Source organism: Ictidomys tridecemlineatus, chromosome 5, assembly GCF_052094955.1.
Source record: "Ictidomys tridecemlineatus isolate mIctTri1 chromosome 5, mIctTri1.hap1, whole genome shotgun sequence".
NCBI lineage: Eukaryota > Metazoa > Chordata > Mammalia > Rodentia > Sciuridae > Ictidomys > Ictidomys tridecemlineatus.
The window spans coordinates 43,988,553-44,008,412 of NC_135481.1; the positions used below are offsets into that span (position 1 = coordinate 43,988,553).

The window sequence follows — 19,860 nt, forward strand, 5'->3', positions numbered from 1 at the left end:
GCAGAATAGAATAGACATTATGATTGGTGTATGTATATACTTGACTCTATGACCAGTGTGATTCTGCAATCTGTGCAATTAGAAAAATGAGAAATTATACCCCAATGATTCAAATGTATAAATTGCCAAGATCATTGTAATGTCATGTGTAGCTAATAAAAAAAAATTTTTAAATTAACTATCAGATTTTAAGAACATAAATATATGAGTTTTCTAGTAGATAAGATACAGCTGTATGTACAAATAGTGACTGACTGGAAGATAAGGTAAAATAAAATATCTATACTGAAGCACAAGAGAAAAGAGGATGGAAAATAGTGGAAAAAATATATAAACGATATAGAGGAAATATGATCATCATACACATGCAATTAAAATTTCAGGAGTAAAGAGGAGAGAAAATAGAACATAAGCAATGTTTGAAGAGATTTTGTTGTAGAAAATAGCTATGGTTGTCTTTGCTGATTTTGACAAGTAGTTTATCAGGATTATAAAAGTTGTTCTACCTGGGAGGGAAGGATTTTAATGGATAATTATGTATTTTTAACAGAAATTCTTATCCTGAGAGTTATAGAGAATTATACAAGACTATCTGAGTGTTGTCTTCTAAATTTTTCTCTGACTTCTGTGGAGTAAAAATTATATATGTGTATGTTTTTTTTTTGTGTGTGTGTGTGTGTGTGATTTGTCCATAAAGTGAGTGCTAAATAAATGTTTACACATACAGCAATTTGTTTCTCACCTTATTCTCAACAATTATCTTACAGAACCCAGTCTTAATTCAGACTCCCCACATTTTTCTCTCTGCTTTTTACCTTTTGTTTTTGTATAAATTCATAAAGGAGCCTCAGTTACCTGTTGTATCTAGAGCATGATGATTTGGATATAAAAGTGGAATGAGTCACCTATCCAACTTTTTTCTTCTTTCTGCATTTAGAGAGTATGATTTGTTTAAGTTATTACTTCCAACTCTATATTTACCATCATTATCTAAGACAAATCAGATGGCAAGGAATGCCTATGTCTTCTTATCTTTATGATTGTGATTAATCTCATTAAATCAGATAAAAGATTAACCATATATTCATTTTTCAACTTGTTGACACAAGTTGTGAATAATAAGGAATACACATACAAGAGACAGAAAAAAACAGATAATCCTTGAACTTTTATAGGTTAGAGGAAGAGTTATACATAGGAGAACCCAACCTATTTTGTTCACCAGCCTCCATGCCCCTGAGATGCCTCTTATGTACTTCTTGTGTAATTTAGGTGGACATTACTAGTTAAGTGTAATAAGTCAGTTTTACTACTGTGTCAATGTGTTACTGTATTACTATATTCAAGAATTAATATTTTTAATTAAAGGAATACTTATATATTATAATGAATTCCCTTGTGAAAATTAATATTTGTGAGATTACAGACAGTTTGGTGGTAGCAGTGATAGAGAGAAGATAACTTTGGGCTTCTTTTGTACCAGGAATTGAACCCATGGATGCTTTACCACATAGCCATAACACCAACCCCTTTTATCTTTTTAATTTTGAGACAGTGTCTTGCTAAGTTGCTTTGGGCCTCACTAGGTTCCTGAGGCTGGCTTTGAACTTGTGATCTTTCTGCACCATTGGGATTTCAGACATGTGCACTGTGCCCAGTTCAAAAGCCCTTTTTATAATTCATTCAGATCACATGGAGTAAAAGGCAGTGTGGGATGGTGATCAGCAAAGCATCATTATGCCTGGATGCCCATAAGCCTTTTACTTACCTGAAACATTAATTGAAGTGGTTTCTCATGTGTAAAATGATGGTAATTACAGTGAAATGATACATAAGGTGCCTAGTTCAGTATCTGACACATTCTAACTGTTCAGTAAATGTTAACAATATTTACAGTCATGAGGTTTATGATTACTGAAGAAAAAATATAGAAAATTTTCTGCTTTTCAAAATATATCAAATACTGGGTAGTAATGAGAATAAGGTTCAAAACAGTCAAGGGATTGTTAACTCACACATATTATCATATAAAATAACATTCCTAACAGAAAAATAGGCAGGAGCTATGGAGAACCACTATACAGAAGAAAATGTCTCAGAAGGTAATATGAATATGAAGGATGCTCACTGGTTTAGTAATTAGGGAAATGCATATTAAAGCAAAAAGGAGGTGTTAGTTTTTACCTGTTTATCAAAAATTACAAACCCAGGGCTAGGATATAGCTCAGTGGTAGAGTGCTTCCCTTGCACGTGTGAGGCACTAGGTTCAATGCTCAGCACCACATAAAAATAAAGAAAGAAAGATATTGTGTTCATCTACAACTAAAATTTTCTTAATTACAAAGCCAATGACAATTGTTGGCAGGAGTTGGTTTATAGAACCTCTCTAGTGTAAAGACAGGAACCATTCCATTCTGAGGACAATTTTGAAATACCTAGATTAAATGTGACTATCCCCTTTAAGAAAGCAATTCTACTAGTTTATAAAGGGACATTAGGTAAAATAGTCTTGAGGTTTAATTTTTCATGGTGGTAGGGTTATTGGAGGCAATTTGGATATCACTTCCTGAAACAGAAGATATTAAAATTCTGTAGATGTATATCATAAAATATAAGTCTGCTGGTAGGAATATATACTCGAAGGACTTATAGAAGCAATAGTGCTGAGTGAAAACTATCAGCATATAAATAATTTAAGAATTCAGACATCACAAAGTACTAGTATATTTATAAAGATATAAAAGACATATATATTTTAAAAATCTGCCTGTATAATGAAAAAAAGGGGGAATAAGGAATGAAGATAAATGGGAATTTTAAAAAAATAGAAAAATAAAAATACCTACCATGTGCTGATAATTTGAAATATAATAAAGTGTAGGAAAATAAATTAAAAATACAGTTCTAACTGCCCCATGGTGCACAGTGCTACCATGTTAGTATATTTCAGAGAGTTTGTTTCATATGCAAATTCATGTAGTTTTATACTTAATACAGATTTTACTTACATTATGGAGTCAACTATACATATAATTTTTAAATTTGTTCTGATTAGTTATACATGACAGAATGCATTTTGACACATTGTACGCAAATAGAGCATAACTTCTCATTCCTCTGGCTGTACATTGTGCTCAGTCACACCACTAGTATAACCATACATGCATTTTTGTCATCTCTTTCCCCAGATATACATGTTCATTTTCTCATATAACTAAGTGTATTTTGAAAATACATTAACTAGAGGCTGGGTAGATCCCACCATGTTCATATTCTACATATTTATATTCAATGTATCATGTCATAGTTACATATTGCATTATATAATATGCTAGATATTTACATAAGAGATTACAAGTTATCACTTTTTGGAAATATTGGTTCTAAATTATTATAATTATGACATTTTCTCATAAATCTTCATGTACATTTCTGATTATCATTTTCCTAATATAAAATCCTATGAATGTAATTTCAAGGTTAAAGAACATCTATAGTCTTACATATGTATTAACCTAAATTAATGATGTAATAATATTAGCCATTGCATCTTAAACTTCTTCAAGTTCTTAAAATTATCACCTTAGAAATGAAGAATGATTACTTTATCTTTGATTTATCTATGATTATCATTTATCTATGATTTGTCTTTCTTAGGATTATTTTTCTCTTAAGAATCCCCATTCTCAGTAGCCTCAAAAATAAAATAAAATAAAATACTTGCAAATCAACGAAAGAGATGAAAGATCTATATAATGAAAATTACAGAACCCTAAAGAAAGAAATCAAAGAAGACCTTAGAAGATGGAAAGATCTATCTTGCTCTTGGATAGGCAGAATTAATATTATCAAAATGACCATACTATCAAAAGCACTATACAGGTTTAATGCAATTCCTATCAAAATTCCAATGGCAACCCTCATAGAAAAGGCAATCGTGAAATTCATCTGGAAAAAATAAGAGACTCAGAATAGCTAAAGCAATCCTTAGAAGAAACAGTTAAGCAGGTGGCATTGCTTAAAAGATACTACAGAGCAATAGTAACAAAACCAGTATGGTATTGGCACCAAAACATACTGGTAGACCAATGGTACAGAATTGAGAACACAGAGAATAATCCACAAAATTACAATTATCTTATATTAGACAAAGGTGTCAAAAACATGCACTGGAGAAAAGATAGTATCTTCAACAAATGGTGCTGGGAAAACTGGAAATCCATATGTAACAAAATGAAATTAAACCCATATCTCTCACCATGCACAAAACTTAACCCAAAATGAATCAAGGATCTAGGAATTAAACAAGAGACTCTGTGTCTCATAGAAGAAAAAGTAGACCCTAATCTTCATCATGTGGGTTTAGGCCCCAACTTCCTTAATAAGACTCCTATAGTAAGAATTAAAACCAATAATCAATAAATGGGATGGAATCAAGCTAAAAAGTTTCTTCTCAGCAAAAGAAACAATCTGTGAGGTGAACAGAAAGCCTACATCCTGGGAGCAAATTTTTACCCCTCACACATCAGATAGAGCACTAATCTCTAGGGTATATAAAGAACTCAAAAAGCTAAGCACCAAAAAAAACCAAATAACCCAATCAACAAATGGGCCAAGGACCTGAACTTCTCAGAAGAGGATATACAATAAATCAACAATACATGAAAAATGCTCACCATCTCTAGCAATCAGAGAAATGCAAATCAAAACTACTCTAAGATATCATCTCACTCCAGTCAGAATGGCAGCTATTATGAAGACAAACAACACTAAGTGTTGGCGAGAATGTGGAGAAAAAGGTACACTCATACATTGCTGGTGGGACTGCAAATTAGTGCAGCCATTATGGGAGTACATCTTGGAATTTATTTTTATCACTTTATATTTAATAAGATTTAGTCTTTGGGGTTTGTTGAAGCCAACTAAAGTTTTTTTGAATTGGCTGAAGTATTTGATTACCTGTTTTAAGGATCTTGATTTTTACTGAATAGGCAATCGTCAGCCACCAAAAGTAAGCAGATGAGTACTGCAATAATACAGTGTTAAGGAAAGTTATTGTGTTGATAGTATGTAAAGGGTTTGGGAGAGGTGAAAACAAAGTAGGAAGGTGAGATCTTTGTAATGGTTGAAATGCAGGGTGGTCATCAGGGTGTTAGGATGAAAGAAATTTTGCACTTTGTCTTGTTCACTGCCATATCTTTAATGTACAAATAAATTTGGCACTTATTAAGTACTGAGAAAATATTTGTTGATTCAATAAATGAATTAATCATTTTTTATATGTAGGCTATATGCAGAAAGAAAGGACAACGTTCTCTAATATTTTAAGCTTGATTTAACTATTGCAAACAGGGAAATTGAACAGAGAAAGTTTTGAGGAAATACCAAGAACTTTGTTTTATTGATTTAATGCTTTCAAATAAAACATTTGATAAACATTTTGGGGGATTTAAAATATTGGAGAGAGATTGTTTGCTTGGAGTTTTAAGAATCATTTGCCTAAAAGTAATAGATAATAGTATTGGTAATAAATAAAAGAGCCAAAGACCCAAGAGAAGGGCAAAATAATCTAATGGGCAGAAGATAACATATATTGAGTGCTTTCTGCGTGCCAGGTATTGTTATGAGATTTGTATATAATATCTTATTTAACTTCACAACATCCCCAAAAGCTATTACCTAGGAAAACTGAAATTGAGAGAAGTTAAGCAACTTATCCCAGATCCCCTGCCCAATACGTATTACAGCCATTATATGAACTAGATGAATCTACCTCCAATTTTTTATCTCTGTTGCAATCACCATCTTTAATGAATTTTGTCTACCTCTACCATTAAGCACTACAACATAATTGTTTTGTCCTTGTTTACTGAGTTCAACATTTGGTTATTTTGTAGGTCTGTTTCTATTTCCTTTTGTTTTGGGTTTTTCTTTTTTCTTTTGATTATAGGTCACATTTTGCATATTTTATCATCTCTTTTATATTTCCTGTCATATATTGAATAAAAAAGAATGGTAGAGACTGAGGTAAATAATCCTTACCCTAGAAAAAGGCATATTCCTTTCTCCATCTGGCAGCTAGTCTGGGATGTGTATTCTCTTCAGTCTCATCTCCACTTGAACTGGGACTGTTCTTAGTTGCATTTCATTTGAATATGCACTTCTTGAAGTTACTTTGATTAGGACTCTCTTTTCATCTGGGCTTGGAATTCAGCTTCAATGAGTCTAGGGAACCCAACTCCCAGCCCACTTTACAGGCAGTTCTGCTTCTTCAAGAGTTTGCTACTCTCAGCCCCTCCAAGCCCTAGAGGAAATTTCTCAGTCTTCCTACCCTGCCCCCAGTCTTTGGTGAAGTGGAAATTTAATAGAAAAGATTTGATGAGCAGGTGTTCCTCATCTCCTTTTTGTCCAAGACCCAGAATACTGCATGTAGTCACTGTATGCACTCAATTAGGATTTGTGGTAAATAACTAGCAGACTAAACAGATTCCATGGATCTTCTCAGGACTCTAAAAATTTATCACAGGAGTCCACTGATCATAAAAGTTTGGCTGCTTTCTATATACATTGATATAATCCTTTAATCTATGGAGGTTTGAATCTCTTCCCTTGGTTCTCCAATTAAGAAAGTAGACATGGAATTTCACTCATGTAGGAAAGGCTTATCCAATCTGTAATTTAGTTCATCCACATGACTGCATTCTCAGCACTCTGGGTTATAAAAGCACAATTTTATAACCCATCCGACATTTTTGTAATGATGAGAATAGCTTTCAACTTCCGCTTTTCATATACAGTACTAAGTAAAAAATATAAATATATTTTAATCATTAAAAATATTAGTTCTTAAAAGAATAGACAACGTGAAAATATTTATTTTTCATTATAGATTGCTATTATATATGTGGAAATTATGGAATCTCAAAATTCAGGAAGAAGCTAAAGTTTTAAACAGTCTAGATTTTTAGTATTTTTATTGCAGTTATGCTAATAGGAAAACATCAGAGAATTTCAAAAATTGCATTTGGAGTGCTTGAGTGCTAGCATACATTAATTTTCAATTTTAAGGTGAAGCCAGAGACAGACCTGAGATGTTTTAGAAATAAAGTTGTTGTTTTCTATGAAATATTAGTAACATCAATCTACAAGTTTTAGAAAAGTAAATTGCCCTTTATCTGGATTTCTTGACTTGGAATCTGTGTGTCCATTATTGGTGAATCATTGATAGAAAGGCAGAAGAACTTGTACATATTCATTTATCAAGGCAACATCATGTCATGTCATATTTTGTAATATTGAAATACATTTGGTAAACTTCAAGTGCCGTTGTCTTGCTTATTCTTGGATCTTTAACATCTAGCAAGGCCTAGCTAATAATCATTGTTCAATAAGTGTTTATTGAAGAATTAATTGAATAGAAATATTTTATATAAACTGAAAATATCACTGAGTACATCCAGATTTTAGTGAATACCATCTTGAATATATCAGCCTTTTATAGAGTAAATGCTGGTTTAACATAACAGCTTACATAATTTCTACTAAGGACACAATAGCTACCCAAACTTTAATTTAAAAATCCAGTTATTCTTTGATGATGAATAACAAAAATAATGTTAAGAATCAATGAAGCATTTTCTAATAGAAGAAAACTAATAATGATAAAGTAGACTCATAAAAAGAGGCTAGTTATAAGTCATAAATGTGAGATTAGAAGGTTCACTCAGTGGAAAGTTTGCATGAGAGATTGGTCTTGAACAGAAGGGGATAGGTACTAGCTAACAAAACTGAGAAACACCCCTATAATTCTTATCCATTATTATTCATTTTTATTGCAAAGCAGATATAGATTTAATTCAATTTGCTATGATAAAATAATCTGTTCCTCTTATTTGGAATCAGAACCAACTCACAATTTGGCCTTGCTAAGTCACTGCTTTATGACCCAGCATGATAAAAATGTATCTACTTTGCTCTTGGGAGCTCTTATAGAAAACATCATTCAGTTTTCTCCTCTTCAGTTTCCCCCTTTTTTTTTTTTCCTTTCTAATACCTCATATAACTAACTACTCATCCTTAATGAGAAAAGTAGAATTCTCTTAGACCCATGCTTTAAATCCCTAAAAACTATGCCTATATAGTTCAATAGTTGAATTTTAATAAGTTCAGAATAGTATTACAGCTTCAAAAATAACCAGATAAATAAATATGTAACTATGAATAAATAAATATTTAACTATAGGTGTAAAGCTGAAGACTTAGGCAACAGTTCCAGCACTGGCAGTAATACAGCAAAACAAATCACTCTTCTTTTGACTATAAGAACATTAGGCAAGGAGAATCTATAAGCAGGGAAAACTGTGACATTCAGAATAAAAGAGAGGGAATCATAATAATAAAGACTTCCCACAGGAGCTGAAAGATTCAAGACAATTACAGCTGGTGAGAATGTTCCCCAGCACTGATACCAACCGTGAACCAACCAAATAGGAGATTTTTTTAAAAAATTCTGGGTATCATGTTCATTTCAGTAACATGGATTATGTTTAAATGAAAATTATAAATTGTATTGATTTTTTTGCTTCTTTGCTTATCTTTTAATTTCAAGTTGGAGACAACTTTACAAGCTATCTCAATCTCTTTTGGACTTAGACCTTTTTATGATTTCCTACAGCTTTAGATCTTCACTGGTTTTTCATAGCCTTGGAACTTTCCAAATACACTCTTATATAGCCTCAAGTATAATAACCATGATGCATGTGGCTTTTTTTTTCTTTTTTTGGTACCAGGGATTGAACTCCTATTGAAGTCCTATAATTATAAAACATGTATTGCTTTACTTCACAGCCAGAATATCTGTTTATCATAGTACTTTTTTTTAAAGCATTCTTTTTTTTTTTTTAACCACTAAGCCATATCCCAGCCCTATTTTGTATTTTATTTAGAGACAGGGTCTCGAAGAGTTGCTCAGCACCTCACCATTGCTGAGGCTGGCTTTGAACTCACCATGCTCCTGTCTCAACCTCCAATGCCCCTGGGATTACAAAGGTGCACCACTGCGCCTGACTATGTATTTAACTTCTTTTTTGTTCACAGGCCTAAGGAAAGGTCTTAGGTTTTTTTCTCTGTGTTCCTGAGAAGTTCTCCAAAAACAGCAGATTTTCCCCTCATACTTAAAGTTCAACAGACAAAGAAAACATAGTTTGGCTATATAGATTATTTACTACTTAATAGCTTGGCCTCATTTTGAATCTAAAGTTAGTACCACTTCTAAAATTTATAGTATCTTTAAGTTTTGACACTACAAAGAAAAATACTGTTCCCTTACTATTTTATAAAGGTTTCGAGACTATTAAAAATCCTATGCTTTTTGATAAAATGTTTGAAGTGATTTTAAATGTGTTTTAAGCAGAAAGTTTATTATTTTCTTGTAGCTTACAGTCTGTTTTGTAATCAAAATTTCCTGCATGATTTTTTTAGTACAAAATAATACAAGTTAAGTGAGCATTTTTGCTGTCTAATTTTAAGTTTTCTATTACCCCCCCCCCTTCCTATTTTCAGCTTTCTAAGAAATATGGAGTCCACGTATGTGGAGAAGGTGGAGAATATGAAACATTCACTTTGGATTGCCCTCTATTTAAGAAGAAAATAATTGTGTAAGATATCATTTTAGAAGTTTTTTGCCCTTTCCTTAAATTTAAGTGATAAAAGAAGTAACTTAACATTAAGCTTGAGGCAACTTTTGTTGGGAGAAATAGAACATGTCCTCTAAGTTCACAAACACTCAATTTGTTTAATACCAGTGAAGTTGTCTGAATACTTAATCAATACCTGACAAGAGGAGGCCTTCATAGAAGGCTATAAACTTTTTAGACATTGCACTTTCGTTTACTTGCTGATTATGGCCTGCAGTAAAACTGGAACCTACACACTGACACTTTTATCCTTTCATGAAGTGTGAATTGCCTGTATTATTTATCTTTCATTACAGCAACATTTGATAAACTGCCACATCAGTAGCCTGTGGGTTCCATTAACTCCATCCTCTTTTTCCTTTTATTTTTGGCTTTAAAAAGTTAGAATAGCATACTAAATATTTCTCTTCAATTACTTGTAGTTATTTTTACATGTAAACTTTGTTTTTAAATAGGTTCAATTTATGGTAAGTAGTATGATTTATTTACCATAAATTGTTAAAATTAGTATACAGAAAAATAGGAGCTTTCTTCAGTTTATTACATTATTATCTATGTTCTAATTTATGTCACTCTTGTCATATGCTAAGAAAGCATTTTATCTCCTTTTCCTGAGTTCTTATGCTTCTTAGAAAAGACTATCTGAATTATGCTTGACTGAATGGACAGTTTTTGGTATTTTCAACAATAAGATTTGAATTCTTTGTACATATTAATAAGAGAGGGAGTAAGTTAAGAAAATTAAGACAGCTCGAGGTAGATTTTCTAAAAAAAATATTTATTTAATAGGATATAGCAAAATGTTTTTATCACAAAAATTCATGTACAAAATTCATGTATACTTTCATGTTTTTCCTGTTTTATTTCCTATTAATAATCAACATAATAATGACTTATTTAGCAAATATTTATCAGGTGTCTATTATGTCCAGAGCATCCTACTGACTGTGGTGATCACACAATGATTCACAAATGAAACATGCATGAGATATTACTTCCATGAAATAGCACTGTTTGATTATTTAAGAAAAGCATCCACATGCTAGGGTGAATTTAGAGTATAATGGAAAACTTGATATATATTTAGTTACTAATATGAGACTAGCAAAATTGGCCAAGGGGAGAACACTAAGAGGAAGAAATCCAAAGAATAAGATTTTACCCATTTACTTGAAAAACTGAAGTCCTATAGTTATAAAACATGTATTGCTTTACTTCACAACCAGAATATCTGCTTATCATAGTACTTTTTTAAAAAAAGCATTCTTTTTTTTAACCTTTATTTTATGTACTTATTTTTATGTGGTGCTGAGGATCGAACCCAGTACCTCACATGTGCAAGTACTCTACCACTAAGCCACAACCCCAGCACCTTATCATAATACTTAAACCTGCATCCCTTAAACCTGATGGAGACAAAGTCTTGAGGGGAACTTGTCATGCTCTTCAAGAAAAGGTATCAAAGAAAGTATATTAGAACTGTCTAATGCCAAATAGAACTATTCATTGCAGCCAAATAATCATTTATTGAGGGAAATTTTTTAAGTGAAACTGCAAACTGTTTCCCTGCTCTGCAAGAGTTCTTTCTGTAAAAAAGAGAGGTGGACAGACAAATCAACAATATGTGAGAGGTGCCACCATACAGATGCACCTTGAGACACAAAGGAAGTCTTACCTTTTTGTTCTTATTCATTTGTCAGTTTATCACCAAATTCTGATGTTTAAGCATATTATTTCCTCTTTTTTCTTTATAGATTATCTCTCTCTTCAGCTTCATTTCTTTCTTACTTGATTCCTTTCTTTTAAATCACCTTCCTATTTCTGCCCACTTTGATAGATCTTTCCCATTCTGAAGGTTTGTGCTACCAACCACTTCCAGTGCTCGTTCTATATGTGAACTCTCAGAACATACAGTAGGCACTGATAAGTATTAAGTGTTGTTAAATTGTATTTTATTATTATTTCTGTTTACTTGCTTTGTTTCACATATTTTTATGTATTATTCTCTTTTATATTTAGAGGTTATATATTGAGGATTATCCTGGTTCAATGGAAAAAGGATGTTTCTTACTATGTGCAAAATCCTTCCTCCCCTTTAATATATAATTATCCTTATCATGCCTGCTTAATATGCATCAAATGTAAGTTAACATGCATTATCCATTCTAAAATTATATATAAATGAAAGATATTTTACTTAGACATAGTTTTCCATATGATACAATTAAAAGATAACTTTCTAACAACATTCGACCATTAATAATGCTGGATCTTGTAGTTCAGAATTCATTTGGGGAAAATTTAATAATTTTTGTTTTATGTAATAAATTCTGGTCTGCCCTAGTTAGCATACAACTAATTATTTACAAGGATTCATATTTCAAATGTCTGATTCAAATAAATTTTTTTATTTTAAAAAAGAAAAAGACCACATCTTCCATATACAAAATTGTTTGATTATTATAGGAATATTTTACTTTATATATTTTATATTAAATAAACTTTCACATGCCAAATTATTTGATTATAATTAGGAATCTTTTAAACACAGATTGAATCCTTGTTGTATAGTGAAATAATTTAGAGATTGAAATGATTCCAGAACTTTAACATTTTTTAAATCTTCTAGGAAAGACAGTTTCATAAACCTTCATAATTTTAGAAAATTCAACGTGGAACCTTTTATAATTCACTTTTCATATTAGTTAATATATAAAGTCACTAACCTCTAAAATACAAATTTTAGATCAGAAAATAAGTTTTTTTTTCCTTAGAAGCTCTGATGAAAAGAATTACCGACTAGCTTTTAAAAGAAGAGGACAATTCCTGGGAAATTATAGGTTCTTAAATCTTAAAAAATTACTATCGTATACATATATATCAGAACTTAAATTCTAAAGTATATTAAAGAAAGTAATCACTTTATTTTCTGTGTTGATGAATAATCCTTTTTAATGTCAGTATTGATATTTTTAATGTCAATATTTTCCTTTGGATAGTCAGTATTACTATACTACTGGTACAGAGTTGTTATATATGGGGTAAAGGAAAACCAGAATGAATGAAGGAAGGAAGGACTAAATCACATGGTTAAAAAACTATCCATTTGGTCTGGAGTTGTGGCTCAGTGGTAGAGTACTTACCTAGCATGTGTGAGGCCCTGGGTTCAATTCTCAGCACCACATATAAATGAATAAAATAAAAATCTATTGATAACTAAACAAATATTAAAAGAAAAAAAATTTTAAACTATCCATTCATTTTCTACTTTCTCAAACTACTCATATTTGCTACCTATTCAAGATATATTCAGTACAGAGCACCATACTGAGGCATTTCCCCATGAGGAGGGAGCAAAGACTTTTAACTTAGTTGCCTTCTCATATTGATTTTGTATTAACTGGGAATTTATTTAAATGTATTAACTCTTTTTCTTATATTTAAATTTTTAGATCCATTAACCTTTATTTTTATTATGCTAGGAATACTATATGGCATTATTGATATTTATGTGTGCATGAATGTTTACATGTACATCAAATGTAATATGCATATTAAATATTGTTAAATTGCCATTATTATATTCTTTACATGCTTTGTTTCACAAACTTTTTAAAGTATTACTCATGAAAGAGACAGTGTTATGTATGTATGAAAAAGTATGTATTCATGTGAAGGTAATTAAAATTAGTGTGGATTTCTGATCATTTCAGTAGTTAATATGAAAATGTAAAGGTGTTTGACAAAGTTTAACTATACAGTTATTAATGTCTAATTAATCCCAGTCATTGTACTCTACTGAGCTGGGGTAAATTGGGATGGCACATGAACAGGCAAAGATGAACAAAACTAATACCTCTCACACAATTACAGTAGATGTGTTATAACAGGGCTATAAATGCAATACTAAAGAACATGAAGAAGAAAACTAGTACTGACTGTGGGTATAAGGACTGGCTTCACAGAAATCACATCTAGATGTCTGTGAGGGTAGGTGTGAGTCTACAGGACTCGCAAGAGGGCTTCCTCTGTACTTTATCTTTCTGTTCCTCCTCATGATACCTGGAAGCATCAATTTAGTTGATGTAACCTATGAAGGTAAGTCATATCTTTTCATTAGGATCCTGACTCATGAATGATTCTATTTCTGTTGTGTTATACTTTGCTTTTCTTTTAATGTCCAACAAGTTCCGTCTTCTAATTGGTGGATTATAAGTATACATAGTAATAGAATTTATTATGCCTTATTTGTATATGTACATATTATGTAAAAACTGATTACTCACATTCCCCAGTACTTTCCCTTTCCCACCCAACTCCCTTCCCCTGATCTGTTTACTCTACTTTAGTGATCATTCTATTGTTTTATTATTAATATCTTAATTGGTGCATTATAGTTATATATAAAAGAAGTCCTTTTTAATGTTGCTTTTCCTAATCATTAACAAAATGCATATTTGATATAAAGGTTCATGAATGTAAGTCACTTTTTTTATAAATCATCAAACATACTTTTGTTTTTGTTTGTTTATTTTTGGTACTGGGAATTAAACCCAGGGGTCCTTTACCACTAAGCTACATCCCCAGTGTTTTTAATTTTTGATTTTGAGACAGGGTCATGCTAAGGTGCTGAGACTGGCCTCTAGCTTGCAATTCTCCTGCCAAGGATCCCTCCCAAATCACTGGTATTACAGGTGTAATCCACCATTCCTGGCATCAAACATAGTTTTTAAATCTAACTTGAATCTTTCATATAGAAAGTAAACATATTTTGCTCATGGAAATTTAGTATTTTGCAGTCACATATTCTGATGTTTCTTCTATTGCCTCTAAATAACTTTATATCACAAAAGTTGATTCAAAAATGTTTTTGCCTTAGTGACAAAAAGTCAAAGTAAGGATTTATTCTGCTATACTACAGTGATCAAAATGCTAACAATATTAATCCAAACAATGGAACTACTTCCTAAGGCATTAAAGAAATATGAGAAATTTCTATTTAAATTTCCAGTTAAAATGCAAAGTATTATCACTCCCAATAAACAATAATAAAAAATAATTAGCTATTAGAACTTCACACATAATTTGTTATTCATATGTGTTTTACAGGGTATCTTTGATAAAGTTGGGTTAATTTACATGTATCTTATGGTTCTAACAAGCAGTTCATACCATTTTACCTGAATGTGGTAATTACTATGTCAGGCGATCAATTTTAATAGCATTGATGTTGCAGTGTGAAGAGTTCAGCTGAAGCTTAAACCATCCTGGGTAATGCTTTTGTGAAAGATAATTGAGATTTTGTGTGAAACACTGAATGACTTACCTTTTGAAAATAAAAAGAATAATGAAGATAAAGCACTAATGTTTAGTCCCTACCAAGCAAATTTGTGAAAATGAAATTGAACAGGAGTTTAAGTCTTAAAATTGTTCCAAGAGCTTTGAGTGAACCTACAAGTTGAACTATGTGCTCTTATGAAGATGAAAAACTTCATTATTTTTTCAAAAGTTTACTATTCTTGATCCTTTTACCTAATTATTGAATCATTAAAAATACATGTTAATCACTGCATGTTGTACATCAATGGAAATTAGTACACAGTGAGGATTTTTTGTCTCTTCTGTGAGTAGCAGGAGTAACTTGCCATAATTTGTATAGTAAATAAATGCATTATAATTATATTTCAGGGATTCTTCAGAAGTGGTTGTACATTCAGCTGATGCATTTGCACCTGTGGCTTATCTACGCTTTTTAGAATTGCACTTAGAAGACAAGGCAAGTAAATCTAAGATTTACAGTGACTTTATTTGAAAAGTGAGATACACACATTGACTCTGTATATATAGTTCTGTGACATTATATGAGAGGAGAAAGCAAATTTATTTTGTTATTAGTGATTTTTTTCAGCTCCTCAGTCAATAACTAAGAATATTAAAACTGCTTATAATCTTAAGATCGCTATGATACAAAGAAATTACATTTCAGAAAAGTTTGCAGGCAGGTCAGTGAAATGGGAGTAATACATTAAACAATGAGAAGATAAAGGACAATATAAAACCAAGTATTAAATCATGTAGCAAGATAAGAATTAGGTTATTGTGCATAAGTATTACAGGGAAGATTTGATGATGAATTGGATTTCTTCATACAAATAAGAAGAGAGGAGAAATACAGCTTTTCTGAAAATATTCAGGGGAAGAGAAGTACAAGGGAAAGATGGAAAATGAGGCAAAAGTGCAGTAGAGCTCTTTTTAAAATACAACAAAATGTCAATTTAATGATGTTGAGTGGGGGCTGAGGTTATAGCTCAGTAGTGGAGCTATTGCCTTACACATGTGAGGTTCTGGGTTTGATCCTCAGCACCAAATAAAAAAATAAATAAATAAAGCAAATTAAAAGAAATATGTTGAGTGGAATCAGTAAAAATCTGGATTAGATCCTTTGATTGTAAGGTGTGATCCTTGAAATATTGCTTTATATATTTCTGTCTTCATAGAAATACCAGCTGAAATTGTGTAAGGAAATGAGACTAATGACAGATAAAAAAAAAAAAGATTAGAAAAAGTATTCTGTGTGTCTGTGTTTTTTTTCCAAATCTTGAGACACACTCCTACTTACACGTTTGGGATAGGGAATCTGAAGGATCAAGAGAATTAACGAGGATTCAGCAAAAATTAGGAAAACTCTTTGAGAGTTTCCATAATAGAAAATAGTTACTGATACCAGGTCTCCAGAAAGATGATGATGAACAGGATTGAAAAAATAGGTCAGTCAATTGGGCTGGAATTGCCTTTTATCAAAAAACTGATTGAAGTAATACTATCCAAACATTTCTCAGACTTACTAAAAGGAACCCCTTACTTTTAGGCCCTTCTGCTTTTGCTGCATGTACACACACACAAATTCAAAACCATTAAATTCTTGTTTAGGTACTACTACAATTATATGTTCAGTTCTACCTAAACAGCTAACTATTCACTTTGCTGTTTGGTATTGTATTTGTCTTTACAGTCCATTTCCCTATTGAACATTACAATGTTAGATCTTTAAGGTGAGATATCTACTGACATTGAATAAAAATGATGCATTTACTTCTTCTTCTTATCTCTCTCTCTCTCTCTCTCTCTCTTTTTCAGGTATCTCCAGAGCCTGACAACTATAAAACATCTACGTATATACATAATTTTTGAAAAAGCATTTTCAAAAACATCATTGACTAAGCAGTCATTTTTGTACAGAAAAGTTAACATAGCATTTTGTCAATTACTATGGCCAGTTTTTCCCATTACTTTATTTTTTTATTTTTTAAATGCTTTTTTTAAGAAGAAATTAATAGAATCATTGATTAATTGAAAAAATATCAACAGCTTATTCATTAACATTACCAACTTCTCTATATTGACTTTTTCTTTGGTTAACACAACCTTTCCATGACTTCTATGTGACATATATCTTTTGTTCTCCTTTAATTTTACCTGTAACTCCTGTATGTGTAATTATTTCTTTAATTGCACTATTTTCCTCTTTATTCTTCTCATCCTTGCAATCTATGTCATGATACAGAAGCATATGAAAAGACAATCACTTTATTTAGCCAGTTGAGTTTATTTTACTGTATATCACCAAAATGATCTCTATTTTTTGTATCAACGTTACTGGACAAATAGGAATAATACCATTACTTTAATTGGTTATTTTATAATCATGTTTATTTATACCCTCTTTAAAAAAAATAGAATGTGGGGGGCATCTTTCAGTTCACAGCAAAATTGAGATGTACGTAGTTCCCTTATATACTCCCTGCTTCCACACAAGCATGGTCTACTCCACCATAAACTTTCTGTGCCAGAGTCATACATTTTTTACAACTGCTGAACCTATTTTGATTAAATATTATCATAAAAAGCCCATAGTTTACATTAAGGTTCACTGTTAATTTTTACAGTCTATATGTTTTGATAATGTCAAATAGTATCCACTATTACAATATCATACAGAATAGTTTTGCCACCTTAAGATCTATGTTCCACTTATTCATTTCTTCACTGGTATTCTTTAATCTCTGGCAACCACTCATTTTATTGTCTCCATACCTTTGTTTTTTCCAGGATGTCATATAAAAAAAATACTGTATGTATCCTTTCCCGATTAGCTTCTTTCTCTTATTAATTTGCATTTAGGTTCCCTCATTTTTTTTTAAGTCTTGTTAGCTTATTTCTTACAAGTACCTAATAATATTCCATTGTCTGAACATAACAAAGTTTATTATATCCTTTCACCTCCTTAAGGACAACTTAGTTGCTTCCACCTTTTAGCAATTATGAATATAACTACTATAAACATCCATGTGCATGTTTTTGTGTAAACATAAGTTTTCAATTCATTTGTATAAATACCAATGAATATGATTATTGTATTTATAAAAGTATAATGAAAGGATGTTTAGCTGTACTATTTTGCATCCCACCAGTAATAAATGAATTTCTTTTCTTCCATTCTTAACAGCATTAGATGTTGTTTTGGCTATTATATTAGGTTTGTAGCGTTATCTCATTGTTGTTAAAGTTTGAAGTTTTCTAATGATTTAAGACATTGAGCATCTTTTCTTATGCTTATCTGCCATCTGTATATCTTCTCTGGTGAAATTTTTCTTTATAGATCTTTCGCCCATTTTTTTTTTTTTTAGAATTTAACCTTTTACTTTATTTATTTTTTGGTGGTGTTTGTTTTTATGTGGTGCTGACCATGGTCCCAGGGCCTCACCCATTCTAGGTAAGCACTCTACTGCTGAGCCATAAACCCAGCCCCTCTTTTGCCCATTTTAATTGGATTATTAACATTAATATTGAGTATTAAGAGTTCTTTGTATATTTTGGATAGCAGGGTTTTTTTGAGTATATCATTTGTACATATTTTCTCCCATTCTGTAGTTTAACATCTGCTTCTCATAGTAATTAATGTTTTTCACAGACCAGAAGTTTTTTAATTTTAATAAAGCTGAACTTATCAACTCTTTCCTTTTTTATTGTACCTTTAATGTTATATCCAAAAAAATTCCACCCAAACCCAAGTCTATCTAGATTTTATTCTATGTTATCTTTTGAGAGTTTGATAGCTTTATGTTTTACATTTGTGTCTTTAATACATTTTGAATTGATTTTATAAAGGATATAAGATCAGTGTATAGATTTATTTTTTAAAAGTAGATATCCATTTGTTCTAGCACAATTTTTCTTCTTTGTATTGCCTTGTTATTTTAGTTATTTGTGTGAACTATTTCTGGACTCTGTATTTTGTTCCATTGACCCATCTATTCCTCTGCCAGTACCACACTTTTTGGATTATTAAAACATAGTGAGTCTGGTCAGATAGTATCAGTCTTCAGACTTACTTAGTTCTTCTTCAATATTATATCAACTATACTGTGTTCTTTATTTATTTATTTATTTATTTGGTGCTGAGGATCGAACCCAGAGCCTTACCTGTGCTAGGTGAGTGCTCTACCACTGAGCCACAACCCCAGCTCTGTCTTTTGTTTCTTATCCACAAAATACCTTTTTGGAATTTTTATGGAATTGTGTTGAATCTATATATAAGGTTGGGAAGAACTGACATTTTGGTAATAGTGAGTCTCCTCACATACTTAGTTCTCAGAACTTTGATTTTGTTATATATTAAAATTTATATACTTATATATTAAAATTTTATTTAGTTCATCAGAGTTCTGTTTAGATATCTTTTATATCCATTATTAAATTGGACATGTTAAATATGGCCTTAGGACTATTTGTCATTATATATAAAATTTGAACTTATTTCCCACTCCACATGTATTTTTCTCATTTTGTTATTTATCACAACTGATTCATCCGTACTGGTTCAGGCACAGAATTTTGTTATCGTTCTGTAAACTATATCTCTTTCACCATGAACATTCAATTGATTATCTCATCCTTTATATTGTAGTTCTAATATATCTCTTACCTCATTACATCCCCATGCCCATCTCTTCAATTAAAGTTGTACCTTGCCCAAACTCTTCTAGTTTGAGTCCATTCTTTGCTTCCATACGTTTCATAGTCAATTCTACCACCATATTGATTTTCCTTTCTAGTGTTCATTTCCTTGCACAAAATTCCACAATAGTGTTACATTCCTTTCTAA

General features: G+C 31.3%; 1 protein-coding gene across 17 annotated transcripts in view; it reads left to right on the top strand.

The window, feature by feature from the left end:
- Positions 1-19,860, top strand: part of Dph6 (diphthamine biosynthesis 6) — a 415,070-nt gene that overhangs the window by 161,188 nt on the left and 234,022 nt on the right. For 12 of the 17 annotated variants that reach the window (XR_013438851.1, XR_013438852.1, XR_013438858.1 and 9 more), the window contains 2 exons: positions 9,562-9,656; positions 15,384-15,471. Coding sequence is in view for 8 of the 17 variants with exons in the window: in XM_078049870.1 (XP_077905996.1) it covers positions 9,562-9,656; positions 15,384-15,471 (183 nt within the window). In the remaining 9 variants the exon portion in view is untranslated. Of the gene's footprint in view, positions 1-9,561; positions 9,657-11,714; positions 11,837-15,383; positions 15,472-16,832; positions 19,733-19,860 lie in introns of those variants that run through there. The other 5 variants (XR_013438856.1, XR_013438857.1, XM_078049874.1 and 2 more) reach the window with 3 other exon arrangements.